The 16,208-nt window shown below is 47.6% G+C and overlaps 1 protein-coding gene across 1 annotated transcript in view; it reads right to left on the reverse strand.

The window, feature by feature from the left end:
* The window catches only part of EMB2738 (GTP-binding family protein), a 149,412-nt gene extending 133,920 nt beyond the window's left edge, over positions 1–15,492 (reverse strand). The window contains exon 1 of the mRNA XM_087370197.1: positions 15,128–15,492. Within this exon, the coding sequence (XP_087226323.1) occupies positions 15,128–15,448 (321 nt within the window). The 5' untranslated portion in view covers positions 15,449–15,492. The remainder of the gene's footprint in view (positions 1–15,127) is intronic.
* Between the last annotated feature and the right edge of the window lie 716 nt (positions 15,493–16,208).

Consider the following 16,208-nt stretch of genomic DNA (forward strand, 5'->3'; position numbering starts at 1 on the left):
CCGTATAGTCCGTACGACTGTACGAAATCCGTACCCTGCGCCATTCGCCTGTACCTGCCCGTACTCAGCTGTACCCACCGTACCTGCACATTCTGTACCGGTCATACCTTCCGCATCGTCGTCCGTATGTTCGCCGTACATTTTGTACAGCCTTGTGTATACGTCGTCCGTACCAGCACGTACCTTTTTCGTACTAGATCTGTGTTTCCGTACCGTACGTGCGGCGCCGTACAGTTGCAGTCCTCCGCACATTGCTGGATGCTAGTTGCCGTACAATACGTACGGTTGTTCACAATCCTCCGTACATTTCCGTACAAACTGCCGTACAGACAAACTGATAGTTCTGTACTATCTGTCCGTACAGTTTGCAGGTGATCTAGGCAGGCACATCTTGCAGACAGCCATTGTTTGGCTCAGTTTTTTGGAAGAATTTGGGGCATCCTGTTTGTTGCAGACATTGCAATCAATTTGTAGTTTCGGAGCTACACTTGGAGCAAACATTGCAGATTTGGTCTGAAATTTGGGGCTTTCTGCTGAAATTGCAAAATTTGGGGCTTTCTAAGCTTTTGCCCCTTTCTGGTTGCAATTTCAAGCTCGGAATTTGGGGCTTTTGATTCTGCAGTACAATTTCTTGAAGAAATTTGGGGATTTTGTAATTACACTGCAATTTCGCATTGAAATTTGGGGCTTTTGCAGACAGAGCTCAATTCTTGCAACATTTGGGACTTTTGATCAATTTGCCCGTTTCTGGTTGCAATTTCGGGCCTATTTTGGGGCTTTTGTGTTGGGAGAGCAATTTCTGGAGATTTCACTTCATACTGCCTTTCTTGAAGTGTTTTGCAGCACTTTTGACAGATTCTGGAGAGTTTTTGATACTTGGACAGATTTCTGACAGTGCAAGTACAAAAATCTGAATTGCATTTACAGCCGGTGCTTGGCTGTGTTTTTTGGGAGTTGTGCATTTCATTCCCAGTAAGGGAATTCAGTTTTGTATCTGCTTAAATCTCTTTCTCAGATATGGCCCAGCAAAATCAGAATGACTTCCAGTTCGGTGGTCTTTCACAGGAAGACAAGTTGGATGGTACCAACTACTCCCTCTGGAGTTTTATGGTACACAACATTCTGATTTCTCGCAATTTATGGGATTATGTGAATGGGGGTGAGATCCGACCAGCAGGTATGTCACCTAATACCCCTCCTCAGCAAGGAGGTGAAAGAGGTCGTGCACAGGGTGCAGCTGCAGAACAAGTTGGTGGTGCAGCTATAGTCACTAGTCCATATCAAAGAGATGGGATTCACAGGATGCCTTAGCTTTGTCATGCATCTCTCTTTCAGTGAAAAGATTTATCATTCCGCATATCCGGTCGTGTAAGACCTCGAAGGCAGCGTGGGATATTTTAGAAAGCATGTATGCAGCCCGGAATGATGCAAGGGTATCTTTTTTGAAAAGAGAGTTAAGTAATACACATATGGAAGAGGGTGACTCCATGTCAGTCCACCTCACAAAGCTACAGGATCTCAGAGAGCAATTGTTGAACATAGATGAGATTATTCCTGATTCACAGATGATTACCACCACTCTGAATTCTTTTCCTGAGTCTTATCTCAGCTTTCATACCTCGCTGAACTTATCATTGAGGGCGGGTGCAAATCCTCTCACTTTTAATGAGTTGATAGGACTTCTGCTTCAGGAAGAGCAGACCAGGAAAAACTTGGCTTCACGTGCAGATGAACAAGCTATGCTCTCAAAGTTCAAGTAAAAAACAAAGGGACAGGCAAAGACATCAGTAAATCAGCCTTCCAGTGGGTCAGAACAGCCTTCACAAAAGGCTAAAAGTGATGCAAGTAAGCCCAAGAAGAAGGGTCTTTGTCATTACTGCAAAAAGCCAGGTCATCACATTGCAGAATGCAGGAAAAGGCTTGCAAAAGAGAAGAAAAACAGCTCCGGTATGGCTGCCTCCTCATGCATCTGATAGTGGGGATGGTGCAGCCAACTTTGTTGGACAGGATTATGCCTTTTTATCTTGCATTTCAGATTCTAGGCTGGCTGCTCCAGATGCTCGGGATAGTACAGCCACTTGTAAGGATGATACATATGCCTTTTTGACTTGCAGTTATGATCCTTCCACGGATGCATCAGCTTTCAGTGTCAATGAAACACTGAATACTTGGTATTTTGACAGCGGTGCCTCCAAGCATATCACTTCTACGAAGTGTCTCTTCACTTCCTTGCATCACCTCCCGTTGGTAAGAAAGTCACTTGTGCCAACAACTCGTCATATTCAGTACGTGGTACAGGAGAAGTTGAGCTTACCGCCATTGATGGCTCAGTTTTCAGACTTTCAGATGTCTTATATGTGCCTAGTATCACCAAGAATCTCCTTTTAGTGTCCACTCTTAACAGGGCTGGATTTTAGGTCATCTTTGAGGATGACAAATGTGCTGTCCGGGACAGAGAAAATGATTATGCCTTGAGATTATCTGGTACTCTGCTGCGTGGGCTTTTTCAGCTTGATCTTTTTGAGAAAAGAGCAGCTCATGCTCTTGCAGTTTCTACTCCTACTGCTGCCATGCAGAATGCGGAGTTATGGCATGCCAGATATGGCCACATGCATTACAACAGCTTGATGACACTTCAGAAGCACTCTATGGTTGATGCATTGCCACCTCTTGAGATACCTCCTTCACATACCTGTGAAGGGTGCATTTTGGGTAAGATGCATAGATTCCCCTTCAAAAAGGATGGTTCAGTTAAAGCTATCCGCAAATTACAGCTTATACATAGTGATGTCTGTGGTCCCATGAGGACTCCATCATTGGGTGGTCATCTCTACTTCGTTACATTTATTGATGATTACTCCAATTTCACTTGGGTCTTTGGGCTGAAGCGCAAATCAGAAGTGTTCATGGTGTTCAAACACTTTTCAGCCATGGTTGAAAATGAAACCGGACTGAAGATACAGACATTGCGCACAGATAGAGGTGGGGAATACTTGTCTGCAGATTTTGATGCTTTTCTGAAAGGCAAGGGTATTGTGCATCAGCTCACAGTGAGGCTGACCCCTCAGCAAAATGGCAAAGCTGAGAGGAAAAATAGAACTCTCATGGAGATGGACAGATGTATGCTGAAAAGCAACATGCCTCACAAATTCTGGCTTGAGGGTCTGATGTGTGCCAATTACATTTTGAATCGGGCTCCCACTAAGGCTTTAAAAACAAAAACTCCCTATGAGGTCTGGAATGGGAGAAAGCCTTCAGTGGATCATTTCCGCATCTTTGGATGCCTTGCTTATGCTCATGTGCCAGTTGAATTCAGGCACAAGTTGTCAGATAAAGCCATTAAGGGCATATTTGTTGGGTACAGTGCAGAAAGCAAGGGGTACCGTCTCTACAATCCTGCTACACGCAAGATCATTGTCAGTAAAGATGTGATATTTGCTGAAAATTCAGCTCACACTCAGGCTGAATTTCAAATGCCTTCTTCTTCAGAGGATGTCTTTGAGGGGTTGCTACCCATTGCCTTGGGTTCCCCTACTGATATTTCTGATGCAAATCAGAATTTACAGCCACCTCCCGATACTCCAGTTCAGCCACAGGATGTCTTGCCACCTCCACAGGCAGTGGAACACATAGTTTAGCAAGAAATTGCAGACATACATGCAGTAAAAATAGTCCCAAACTGGCTGTTACAGACTCTCAGGGAGAGTAAGATTGATGCTCCGTTACCTGGCAGGACTCGCAGTGCAGCAAGGCACATGGAAGGTGCTAATTCAGTGGAATCAGCATATGCAGGTACTCTTCTTGATGAGGAGGAGCCTGCCACATTCGAAGAGGCAAAGGACAATGTGCATTGGATGAATGCCATGCACGATGAGTTGCAATCCATTGAAAAAAATCAGACTTGGGATGTTGTAGACTTGCCACCAGGTAAACATGCCATTGGCACACGATGGGTTTTCAAGGTCAAACGGAAGCCAGATGGCTCCATTGACAGATACAAGGCAAGGCTGGTTGCTAAAGGCTATGCTCAAAAAAAGGGCATAGATTATGAGGAGACATTCGCTCTTACATCCCGGATGACCACCATCCGATCAGTTATTGCAATGGCTGCACATTTTGAGTGGAATGTTCATCAGTTGGACATAAAAACAGCCTTCTTAAATGGGGACTTGCTGGAAGAGGTGTATGTCAAACAACCTCCAGGCTTTGAAATTACAGCAAATGCACTTCAAGTATGCAAGCTAAACAAAGCTTTATATGGGCTGAAACAGGGCCCTCGTGCATGGTATGCCAAGATTCATGCCTTTTTGACCAGCAAGGGGCTGCACAATAGTCCTACTGAGAGCACCCTCTACATCAAGATGGATGGGGGGGAAATTTTAGTCATCCTTCTTTATGTCGATGACTTACTGCTCACAGGGTCCAATGAAGACAAAATTGCAGATTTCAAAGCTGATTTGCAGACCAACTTTGACATGTCAGATTTGGGGCTGCTTCACTTTTATTTGGGGATCCAGTTCTCTCATGAGAGACGTGGCACTGTTATGTCTCAGTCCAAGTATGTGCAGAAACTCTTGGATAGATTTAACATGCATGATTGTAAGCCCATAGCCACTCCCATGGAGCCGGGGCTGAAACTCACAATGCATGATGCAGGAGAATTAGTTGATGCCACACTTTACTCTCAGGCTGTTGGATGCCTCATATATCTCTGCAACACTAGACCTGATATTCAGTTTGCAGTATCTCAGGTGAGCAGGTACATGCACAGCCCAAAAACTATGCATTGGCAGGCAGTTAAGCGCATCTTCCGTTATTTGGAGGGCACGAAGTCTTTTGGCTTGCTATTTCCCAGGGGGGGTGACTTGCAGATGCATGCCTACAGTGATTCAGATTGGACTGGTGATTATGACACTAGGCAGTCCACTAGTGGCAATTGTTTCTTTTTGGGTAAATCTTGCACTTCCTGGCTGAGCAAGAAACAATCTACAGTGGCTACCTCATCATGTGAAGCTGAGTACAGGGCAGCTTTCACAGCAATAGTTGAATGTGTCTGGCTGCGACGTCTATTTGCTGATCTTCATCTGTCTTTGGAGGGTCCTTCTCCAATTCTCACTGATAGTCACAGTGCCATTGCAGTGGCAAAGAATCCAGTGTTTCATGCTCGCACGAAGCACATTGAGGTTCACTATCACTAGGTCAGAGAGAAGTTGCATGCAGGAGAGATCAGGATGATCTTTGTGTCCACACATGACAACGTTGCAGATATTTTCACCAAAGCACTACCACGTGAAAAGTTTGAGGCATTTCGCAGTGCCCTGAACTTATATCCGTTTGGTGATTGATCAGCCTTGTACATGACATTGGCATTGCAGGGGGGTGTTAGAATTATAGATATAATTCAGCAATGACCAATGTAATTTAATAAGATAGTTAGGGGCACTTTTCCCTCTTTAAGAGGTTTTTCCCCCTAACCGCAGTTAGTTCACTAACTATGGTTAGTGACTACTAAGGTTTTGTCACTAGGACAAAACCTTATCTCTCACACTTTCAGTTGTACTCTTTACACTCTTCTATTGCAACTCAGCTCTCAAGCTTTCAGCTCTCCAACTCACTCTCTCTTGCTCTCTCTCTCTCTCCAACCTCTCACAGTGTCGGGGGAGCTCAACTGGATGAGAAAAACGCCTCTTCCATAGATGGTGACCTCCAGGATGTGGTCTCCCTCTAATGCCAAGCTCGCTTGGACCTACTCTTGCACCTGTCTCCGTGTAGGCGTTCTGCCCACAAGCGCCTTGTCCTGCAGGGACTAAACTACCTACTGTACCTGTTGCTTGTCAGCTCAGGAAAGAAGAACCTTAACGGCTGTGGGAGTAGAGGGTGCTGCCATAGAGCCCCTTTGGCCAAACCAAGGATCACCACAAAGATTTTCTTTCACCTTAACAAGCACAAATGCTCCCGATGCAGGGAGGAAGAAGAGAAAAAAGGGGAGGGGGGAGAGGAAGAAGGGCGTCCGAGGGGGAGGAGAAGGCGAGGCCAAGAGGCAGAGGAGAGAGAGGGAGAGGGCGGAAGGGAAGGTAGAAGGGGAAGGAGAGAAGAAGGAGAGGAGAAGGAGAGCAGGAGGGAGTGAAGGGGTGGAGGTGCGGGGGGAGGAGGAAGATGGGCAGAGAAGAGGCCGGGAGAGGCGGAGTGGAAGGATGTAGGGGGAGGCGAAATGGCAGGGGGGGGACGCATTGGCGGGGGAGGCGAAAGGGATAGAAGACGGGGAGGCGAAATGGCGGGGAGGAGGGGTGGAGCCGGGCCAGAGGAGCAGCAAGGGGCAGAAGGAGCAACGAGGGACGGAGGAGCAGCGAGATGTTGGGGAGAAGGAAGGGCGGAGGAGCTGCGAGGCGGAAGGGTGGCGAGGAGGAGAGGCGGCAAGGCGAAAAGGGGGCGAGGCGGAGGAGCAACGGGCAGCCAGGAGGTAGCGCAGTCAGGCCGCCGTGGACAGAGGGGGAGCTCACCCGCTCAGCTCACCTGCCCTCTTGGCAAATTTGCGAATAAAGCGCTTGTAGAAGGAAGCAAGACCTAAAAATCCCCTCAACAGGGTGGGATTTTGTGGCTGTGGCCAATCTTTGATGCATGTCACCTTTGCAGGATCCACCCGAATGCCACGTCTACTCACAATATGCCCTAGGTACTCAACCTCATTTGCCATAAAAGTGCATTTGCTGGCTTTTGCATAAAGCTGATGCATCCTCAAAATTTCCAGCATTTGCTTCACATGCTTAATGTGTTCTTGTCTATCCTTGCTGTAAATGAGGATATCATCAAAGAAAACCAGCACGCATCTGAAAAGAAGTGGCTGCAATATCTTGTTCATCAGTGGCTAGATTTTGGCCAGTGCATTAGTCAATCCAAAAGACATCACCTTGAATTCATACAAGCCCCGTTTTGTACAGAAGGCCATCTTGTGCTCATCTCCTTCTTTCACCCTGATTTGATGGTAACCAGACCTCTTCTTCACCAAACGCACCAGGGAGGCAAAAGGAGAAGTGCTATGAGAGATGAAGTTCTTCTCAAGCAATTCATGCACCTGTATTGCCACTTCCTCCCACTCGACCTTAGAGAGAGACGGTATGGGGCTTTGTTTATGGCCTTACTGCTAGGCTCTAAAACAATGGCATGATCCGCATCCCTCTTGGGAGGCAATTGGGATTGTTGAACGTGAAAAATCAGAATTTAAACAACACACCAGGGCTATTATGGACAGTAGAAAGCAGGCAAACTTATGCTTCAAGTGTGGTGAGAAGTGGACTCTTGAGCATTGGGAAGTTTGTAAAATGCGCAACAGTGGTACTACAAAACTCAGTATGATTATTGAATTATCGGATGATGAGGATTTAATGGATGCTTCTGAGACTTTGGATGCCACTCATGATAATTAGGAGGGTGCACAAATCATGGAAGAAGCTCCAGATGTTGGAGCCACAAAGGGGACTGATTTCCCCTTTGATCCCGGTGGTGCTAATGAACATAATATGAATGGTATACAATCCAATGATTCACTAAGCCCACATGTAACATGCAAGGCCCGTTGGCCTAAAGTCTTTCATGTGGAGCATCAGGTTGCTATGCCTTTTCTTGCGCGAGAGGATGCAAATGGAAATGCTCCTATAGACAAGGAGGAGATCTATTGGGATGCTATCTCTTCTCACGCATTGATGGGTGCCAAAAGTGCTGAAACTATCAGATTGAAAGGACAAATTAATGGCATGACTGTTCACAGGCTTGTGGACAGCGGTAGCACTCATAGTTTCATCAATTCTAAGACCTTACAGAAGGTGGGACTGATTGCTACTGAGATTGATCATGGGCTGAGAGTAGAGGTGGCAAATGGACAGCATTTGGTTGAGTAAATTCTGTTGCTAAGATGCAAGGATCAAGCTCTCTGAGGATTATGAATTTGTTGAGGATCTCTTGGCACCGGATATGGACCCAATAGATGCTGTCCTGGGCTGCGATTGGCTAAATCCTTGGGTAAAATCAGCATTGATTTAAATGCCCTATCACTACGCTTTGTCCACAAGGGTAGAACTGTAGCATTGCATGGCATTGCCACTCCTAAATTGCAGGTCATGTCAGCAAGGCAGTTCGCCAGAGAGCTCAGGAAGGAGCATGCCCTACACCCATTGAATGTGTCAATATCTCAAGGGGGTAGCATTCTCTGTTGAAAAGGTCACCTCCCCATCTGTAAGCCCCCAAATGAGGAGAGCGTGGGGGAGGGAGACCTAGGGCAGGATGTGCCCAAGAGAGAAAAAGGAAAGTACCTGGACGCATCAAAGTGGCTGCAACACATGGCGTCGAGACCATGGCAGATGGCGATGCATACATGGCATAGATCTGGCCTGGAAGAGACATATCTGGAGCAGCACGAGATGGCGGGGTATCCCGGTGTACAAGCGCCTACATGGCAAGCTATCTGGCAAGGTGTGTGGGTAGGCACATGGCCTGCAGCATACCCTAAAGATGGCGCAGGAATATGGCGGGACAGATCAGCAAACAGGTCGGCCAACAGTAGAGCTGGTTGGGGCTGGTTGAGCCAGCCAACCAGGCTTTGGTTAGGCTGGTCAAGAGGGCTGGGTCCCTGCATGGAACAAAGGCTGAAAAGGGCCTAGTGAAGTCCCTTATATAGGGCCCTGGTTGGGCTGGTAGGGACAGCCAACCAGGTCGGTTTTCAGCCAGACTGAGTCGGCCAAAATAGGGCTGACCAGTCGGTTATTTTGCCAGGCCTCAGGGCCTATAAAAGGAGAGGCTCTTGCCTCATTTCAGCATCCAGCAGTACAGCTTCTAGCAGAGCACAACCCTTGGGGCCTACATCCAGAAGCTGAAGGAGTACCAGTGTTGCTGCAGACTTAGCTCAGTGTGAGGCTGAGACCTTGGCTGTCTTCTAGGGCAGTAAGGAGCTGAGGTCAAAGGACGGAAAGTCTACAGAAGCTCCAGGTGGAGCACGCGGGCTCGAGTCTAGAGATAGCCAGCAGATAGGAGAAGGACCTTGTGGTAAGATCAGAGGACCACATCATTGGTGGGACTCTGGATCTGTCTCTTTTGTATTGTGTCCATAGTTGTGGACGGAAATATATATTTTGGCGGTTTCTCTATCTGGTTGGTTTATTGTCTATTGATGGGTCTGCACATCTATTGAATGCACATAAGTAAAGAAGTTTGTGATTCCACACCCACACCACACACTGTGTGAGCTCCTGGGCATTACTATAAGTCTTCCGCTGCATGTACCCTCTGTTGGGTATTTTCTAACATGGTATCAGAGCCCAAGTACGAGGGTCACAGGTGTGGGAGCCTGAAGGCAGGGACCTTGCTGAAGGACGACCCTGATTCGGAAGCTCTAGGGAATCGACTTCCACGACTGGAGGATTGTGCCCTTGCGAGAAGGAGGGTGACTGAGGTTCAGTCAGGTGTGTTCAGAGTTCTGATTTACTGAAATTGAGTTTGGTTGACTTTGCTGTGTGGTATAAACAGCAGAGATGTCGACCTCTACAGCCTCTTCAGCCCCTGCTTTCCCTTCCTCCTCCCCCAGTTTTCTCTCTTTCACTATCCCTAACTTTGGAGAGTCTGGGAACCTAGACGGGACTAATTACCCGATCTAGAAAGTGAAGATCCGGAGTCATTTAGTGGCTCGGAAGTTGTGGAAGCTGACCACGGGAGTGGAGTTGAAGCCGGAGGACATGGTGGACAGGAAAGGGGAGATACTCATGGCAGTAGACAGAGAGGAGCTTGAAGCTTGGGAAGACAGAGATGCCCATGCCCTGGCAATAATCATAGGGACTACAGCGAACTCCGTGCTTCCGCATATCCAGCTGGCCAAGACGTCAGTAGAGGCGTGGGCCACCCTGAAAGATCTGTACGAGACGGACAACACCTCCCGGATTGTGCTTCTTCAGCATCAACTCTACATTCTTGATATGGAAGAACGAGATACGGTACATAGCCATTTCACGAAGGTCAAGGTGGTGAGGGATCAGCTGGCAGCAATTGGTCAAAAGAAAAATTCATGCCATTTGGCCTTGATGGTACTGAAGAGACTGCCTCGAAGTTTCAAGAGCTTTGTTACGGCTGTGACAGCAGGACAGAGGACCAAGCCTCTGACGTTTGAGGAGTTGGGTCCGTTACTGCTACAGGAGGAAGCTCGGGAGAAGCTCTACAATGAGGACAAAGACGACAAGGCATGCTGGCGAAGGATTCCGCTGGCAAAGGAAAGGACAAGCCTAACAGTGGCAAGTCCAAGAAAGACAACTCTGACGACGAGGGAACTTCGAAGAGGAAGCATAAGAAGAAGTGTTTCTACTGTGATACACCAGGACATTTTGCAAAGGACTGCAGAAAGAAAAAGGCGGATCTGAAAAACAAAAAGGAGTCTGACTCAGATTCAGAGGGAGAGGCCAAAGCAAATGTGGTAATCGAGGAGTTGTTCCTGGTGACATCACCGAGTGTTACCGAGGACAGATATGTTGATCCAAAAATCACAGTGAGGATGTCTGACATAGAGATGTGGGTCGACGAGGAGTCAGATGCCTTTGTGAAGGTGAAGGACAGCATGGAGCGCTTGGTACCTTCCACGTGTGTGGCTGTTGACACTAACTCGAGGGTGGATTCCATGGAAGGCCCTGGGGTCTAATGGTCAAATGGATGCTGGAGTTCAGAAGGGGACAGTACAAGATTACACAAGCGCTTGGGGCCTCAATGAGAGTTTGCTTTCAGAGCGAACATTCAGGCAGTACAACAGTCTGGTATGTATTTGATATTCTGCATTTGAGCCTTTATAGCATGATGTGGAGAGACTCTGCTCTTCATTTGTCTCAGGTGATAAGAGATTGAAAGGAATTGGCCTTCTTCGAAGGCAGAAGGGGAAGTATTGGTGCTTCTTCAAATCTTGGACGCAGATTGCTAGAAGGTGATGGACAAAGAGTACTGAAGCCAGAAGAGTACCTGCTTGAGAACTCAGCGAGAGTTCATGGTCCAGGTTATCTGGAAATATTCATTGCTTGCAGACCTTGCCAAGATCGTGATGGCTGGATTGCTCGAGTTCGAAGGCAGGAATGTGACGGAAGATGGTGGTGCCAGGAGGTGCTACCAAAGATTGACCTGTGTACCAGGATGGTGTGCGGAAGCGGAACCGGACCTGGTGGAGCAGGAGCCACTGGATGAAAAGCCAAGAAAAGATTTCGACACCGAAAGGATCCAAAGGACCACAACCAGGGAGTTACTAGAGCATCGTCATCGACGTGTTGGCATTGGGCCGAGATGTGTCGGTGAGAAAGGGTGTTGGAAAGGTCACCTCCCCATCTGTAAGCCCCCAAATGAGGAGAGCATGGGGGAGGGAGACCTAGGGCAGGATGTGCCCAAGAGAGAAAAAGGAAAGTACCTGGACGCATCAAAGTGGCTGCAACACATGGCGTCGAGACCATGGCAGATGGCGATGCATACATGGCAGATCTGGCCTGGAAGAGACATATCTGGAGCAGCACGAGATGGCAAGGTATCCCGGTGTACAAGCGCCTACATGGCAAGCTATCTGGCAAGGTGTGTGGGTAGGCACATGGCCTGCAGCATACCCTAAAGATGGCGCAGGAATATGGCGGGACAGATCAGCAAACAGGTCGGCCAACAGTAGAGCTGGTTGGGGCTGGTTGAGTCAGCCAACCAGGCTTTGGTTAGGCTGGTCAAGAGGGCTGGGTCCCTGCATGGAAAAAAGGCTGAAAAGGGCCTAGTGAAGTCCCTTATATAGGGCCCTGGTTGGGCTGGTAGGGACAGCCAACCAGGTCGGTTTTCAGCCAGACTGAGTCGGCCAAAATAGGGCTGACCAGTCGGTATTTTTGCCAGCCTCAGGGCCTATAAAAGGAGAGGCTCTTGCCTCATTTCAGCATCCAGCAGTACAGCTTCTAGCAGAGCAGAAAGGAGCAGCAGAGCACAACCCTTGGGGCCTACATCCAGAAGCTGACGCAGACTTAGCTCAGTGTGAGGCTGAGACCTTGGCTGTCTTCTAGGGCAGTAAGGAGCTGAGGTCAAAGGACGGAAAGTCTACAGAAGCTCCAGGTGGAGCACACGGGCTCGAGTCTACAGATAGCCAGCAGATAGGAGAAGGACCTTGTGGTAAGATCAGAGGACCACATCATTGGTGGGACTCTGGATCTGTCTCTTTTGTATTGTGTCCATAGTTGTGGACGGAAATATATATTTTGGCGGTTTCTCTATCTGGTTGGTTTATTGTCTATTGATGGGTCTGCACATCTATTGAATGCACATAAGTAAAGAAGTTTGTGATTCCACACCCACACCGCACATTGTGTGAGCTCCTGGGAATTACTATAAGTCTTCTGCTGCGTGTACCCTCTGTTGGGTATTTTCTAATATTCTCCGTGTTGAGGATTGTGATATACAACAGTTGCTATCGGAGTTTGCTGATGTATTTGCTGATATGCCTTGGCTTAGCTCCTGGCTTAGCCTCAAATGGCATGTATGGCTTAGCATATGGCATCTTGCTGCCTGTAACTGTGGGAAACCTCGGAAATGGTGCTGCTGCTGATTTTCTTTCAGAGAAGGACATCTCAAGTTTGATGGCCTCGCGTAGGGCCTTATATGACTGCAAAGAATCTACACAACATGTCATCAAAAGTGGCTTGCTGCCCACCACCAACCCCCTGCTGCGTAGTAGCTATGGCCATATGATGCACTGGCTGCATCTGGCTATATGTGCTTGCTAGCAGAGCGATAAGTGCATGAACCCCGGCTGGGTCTCTCTCCCAAATGCATCTCTCCGAAATGATGACATTCCAAAGAGCTGAGATGCATCTAGGACAATTAGGACTCCTACCCTAAAGACTAGTAAGACAGTTAGGACACTGACTTAGTCTAACCCAACCTAACCCTCTAATTGAACCCTAATTAGGTTAACCTAACTGACCAACTAACCTAACCTAGCTAAACTCCACCTAAGTAACCAGACCTACCAACCTAACTTGACCTAACCCAACCCAATCGGTTAACCTAACCCTAACCTAACTAACACATGTTAGTTTGCATACCTTGTAGGCTACCGTTTGCAGCGGCGAGGCAACAACCTGCGACGAAGGCGTGGCAACGTGGGGCAACAACATTGTAGATTGGTGAAGCGACGTCACGACGAGGCTGCATGGGAGTGAGGCGTGGACTGCATGGACGTGAGGCATCGCGACGGGCTGGCTCACGAGCTCAATGAATGATGCTCAAGGCAACAAGACGGACTTACCGCACAAGGACGGGCTCACTGCACCAAGATGGGCTCACTGCACCAGGATGGGCTCACCTTGATTCGGCTAAACAGAAGATCTTGAACGGAAGACCCTGTCTGATAGGCAGCAAATGGAAGCCCTTGATTCGGGTCTAAGGCTGAGGGCTGCAGATTCTAGTCAGCTGCTCGTGAATGCTTGGGGAGGCAAGTCGTTGAAGCCAGCTCCTAATGGTATGTTGCACGTATTGGAGCTTGCAGCAGTTTTGAGAGCTAAAAGCTCAAAAAGATACACGAGCTACTATGTTTTACCGACATTCAAAGTTGTTACGTTGGTTGAACACAGGTTGAATTGCAAGCACAGTTCGTTGAGTCGTTGGCGTTGGCCCCAACAAGGTTGAACTGCAAGCACAGTACGTTGAGTCGTTGGCTTTGGCACCAACACCTCCCGTAACTAGGATGAATGGTCCCAGGGTCGGAGCTCTAATACCAATGTAGAAAAGGGGGTAGGGGCAGATTTGGAGAAATGGGATAGACTAGCAGAAGGGGAAGAGAGATAAGGGAAGAAGGAAGGAGAAGGGGTAGGAGAGAGAGAATGAGGTAGGAAAGAGAGAGGGAGAGAATGAGAGGGAGTAGGGAAGAGAGAGAGTGAGAGAGCGTAGGCAGGAAGGAGGGAGGGAGAGTAGATAGGATTAGATGTCACATCAAAAAGTACATAGTAGGGGGTGGATGGGGACTAATATAGTCCCTCCATATTTTCCACCTAAAGGACCTCTAACTTGGCCCTTTTTCCCCTTCATTATAGTTGATACCAATGTAGAAAAGGGATGGGGACAGATTTGGAGAAAGGGAATAGAGGAGTAGAAGGGAGAGAGAGATAGGGGAAAAGGGGGGGAAGAGGAGGGGCAGGAGTGAGAGAATGAGGTAGGAGAGAGAGAGAGAGAGAGAGAGTAGGGAAGAGAGAGAGTGTGAGAGAGAGTAGGGAGTAGGTAGCAGGAAGGAGGTGGAAGAGTAGATAGGATTAGATGTCACATCAAAAAGTACATAGTAGGGGGTGGATGGGGACTTATATAGTCCCTCCACATTTTCCACCTAAAGGACCTCTAACTTGGCCCTTTTTCCCCTTCATTACAGCCAACCTCTTGAGTGCTCTCATGTATTTGAGCGCTTGCATCTCAATCCTCAATGGATAGGGTCCTAGACAATCTATAGAGTTCACACCATGAATCTATTGAGTGGTTTAGGTTCTACTCTATAGCACATGTCACTTCAACACAAAATCTTGACAGTTTGTTTTTGTATTTCATAGCTGTCCAATGCAATTCAAAATTTGTCCAGTGCCACTAGAACTATGTGACCTCAACATGTCTTATGAACTTTCTATCTATCTTTATCACACCAAGGCTCACCCCAAGCCACCAAAAACACGGAGTCTAAAAGTGATGTAGACTTGGAGTTTTAGTCTTTGCAGTTTTGTCGCATTTTGTGAGCCTTACATTCTCCTCATTGGATTTTACGACTAAAGATATGGATGTTGATGAGAATCATAATCCACATGCCTTAAGACAAGTCCACTAGAGCATATGAAACATTTCCTAGCTTTAAAAGATCAATCTATAGAGAATTGTCCCTGCACTTGAAAACAGCAGTTTGGTCGTACATTGGGTTTTGTTTTCCTTTTCGTTGTAAGACTAAACTTCTATAGCATTGTTCACTCGCAAGACATCCTTATTCTGATCAAAATTGACCACTTGATTGGTAAAATATCTATTTCTTAACCGCGAGGCGGGGCCAAGATTGAACATACATGAGTTCCAAGGTGAAGCTACTTTAAAGGCATGTCATTCCAATTCACAAAACATCTACCTCATTATACAGCGTAGAAGAAGGCAAGAGCTGGCCATCGGCGAGCTCGAACCTTTCCGAGTCATCGTTGTCGCTCGAAAGATCCTGTGCATCTCTTTTACGAAGGCGAGCTACAGGCCTGCTGATGTGTTCATCGGCTGCGAAAAGATTGGGGGAGCGAATGCTGGAAGACCTATGCCAAGGCATCATGTGGATTGGTACAGTTGCAGAAGAGCTGGGGGGTAAACGTGAGAGGGAGGGAAGGCTGAGCTCAGGATGACAAACAGAGAGACAGGAAGAAGGAGAAGGAACAGAGCCCGCCATAGAAAGGCTGCCACACATGAGAATGGACGCAGAGCTCGATACTTCCGGGAGGCTCAGGACTATCTCATCTGTAGCTATATATAGTGATTGGCATTGTTCTCTCTCTAGAACTCTCCCCTCTCTCTCTCTCTCTCTCCCCCCTGGGCACATAAGAGGTTTTCCAAGGAGTTCAAGCATATCTTCCAGCTGAGGTGGCAAATGGAAGACTACCGGAATGCTAAACCTTGCCTGACCGTTGCAATCGGAGTACACAGGTAGATAAGGGTCAGCAAGCATCTGGCAACCAATGGAATGCTACCATCAACCACACAGATCACTCCCTAAACATGTGCCCATAAATCCGGCAAGGTCCAACATACTTCAGGCAAGCATGTGCCTGTAAATCCGGCAAGCCCCTTGAAACAGAAATGAAATGGAAATGGGAGGGACACATACCGTGTGAGCTATCTCTCTCTACCCTAGAGTCACTTTCAGACAGCTCCCAAAAACAAGAGGCAGAGGGCATGCCCAAAGAACTGCCCAAAATCGAAGTTAGCAAGTGAGCTTTAGACGCAGGTAGCTCAATAGGCAACTTCTTAGTTGCTATTAGCCTACCCTAGCAAATAGTGCTAATAAACAAGAGAGTGCTCAACAGCACTACTATCATTATTTCAGTTTCTCTAACTTTCATGGAGTGGATCGATAGTTGTGTGGGAAGGCAAAGCAAGCGCACCACATGAGTGTGTGTGTGTGTGTGTGTGTGTGTGTGTGTGTGTGTGTGTGTGTGTGTGTGTGTGTG

This window comes from Dipteris shenzhenensis, chromosome 31 (genome assembly GCF_047967505.1).
Source record: "Dipteris shenzhenensis isolate YYH24624 ecotype China chromosome 31, Dip_SZ_1.0, whole genome shotgun sequence".
NCBI lineage: Eukaryota > Viridiplantae > Streptophyta > Polypodiopsida > Gleicheniales > Dipteridaceae > Dipteris > Dipteris shenzhenensis.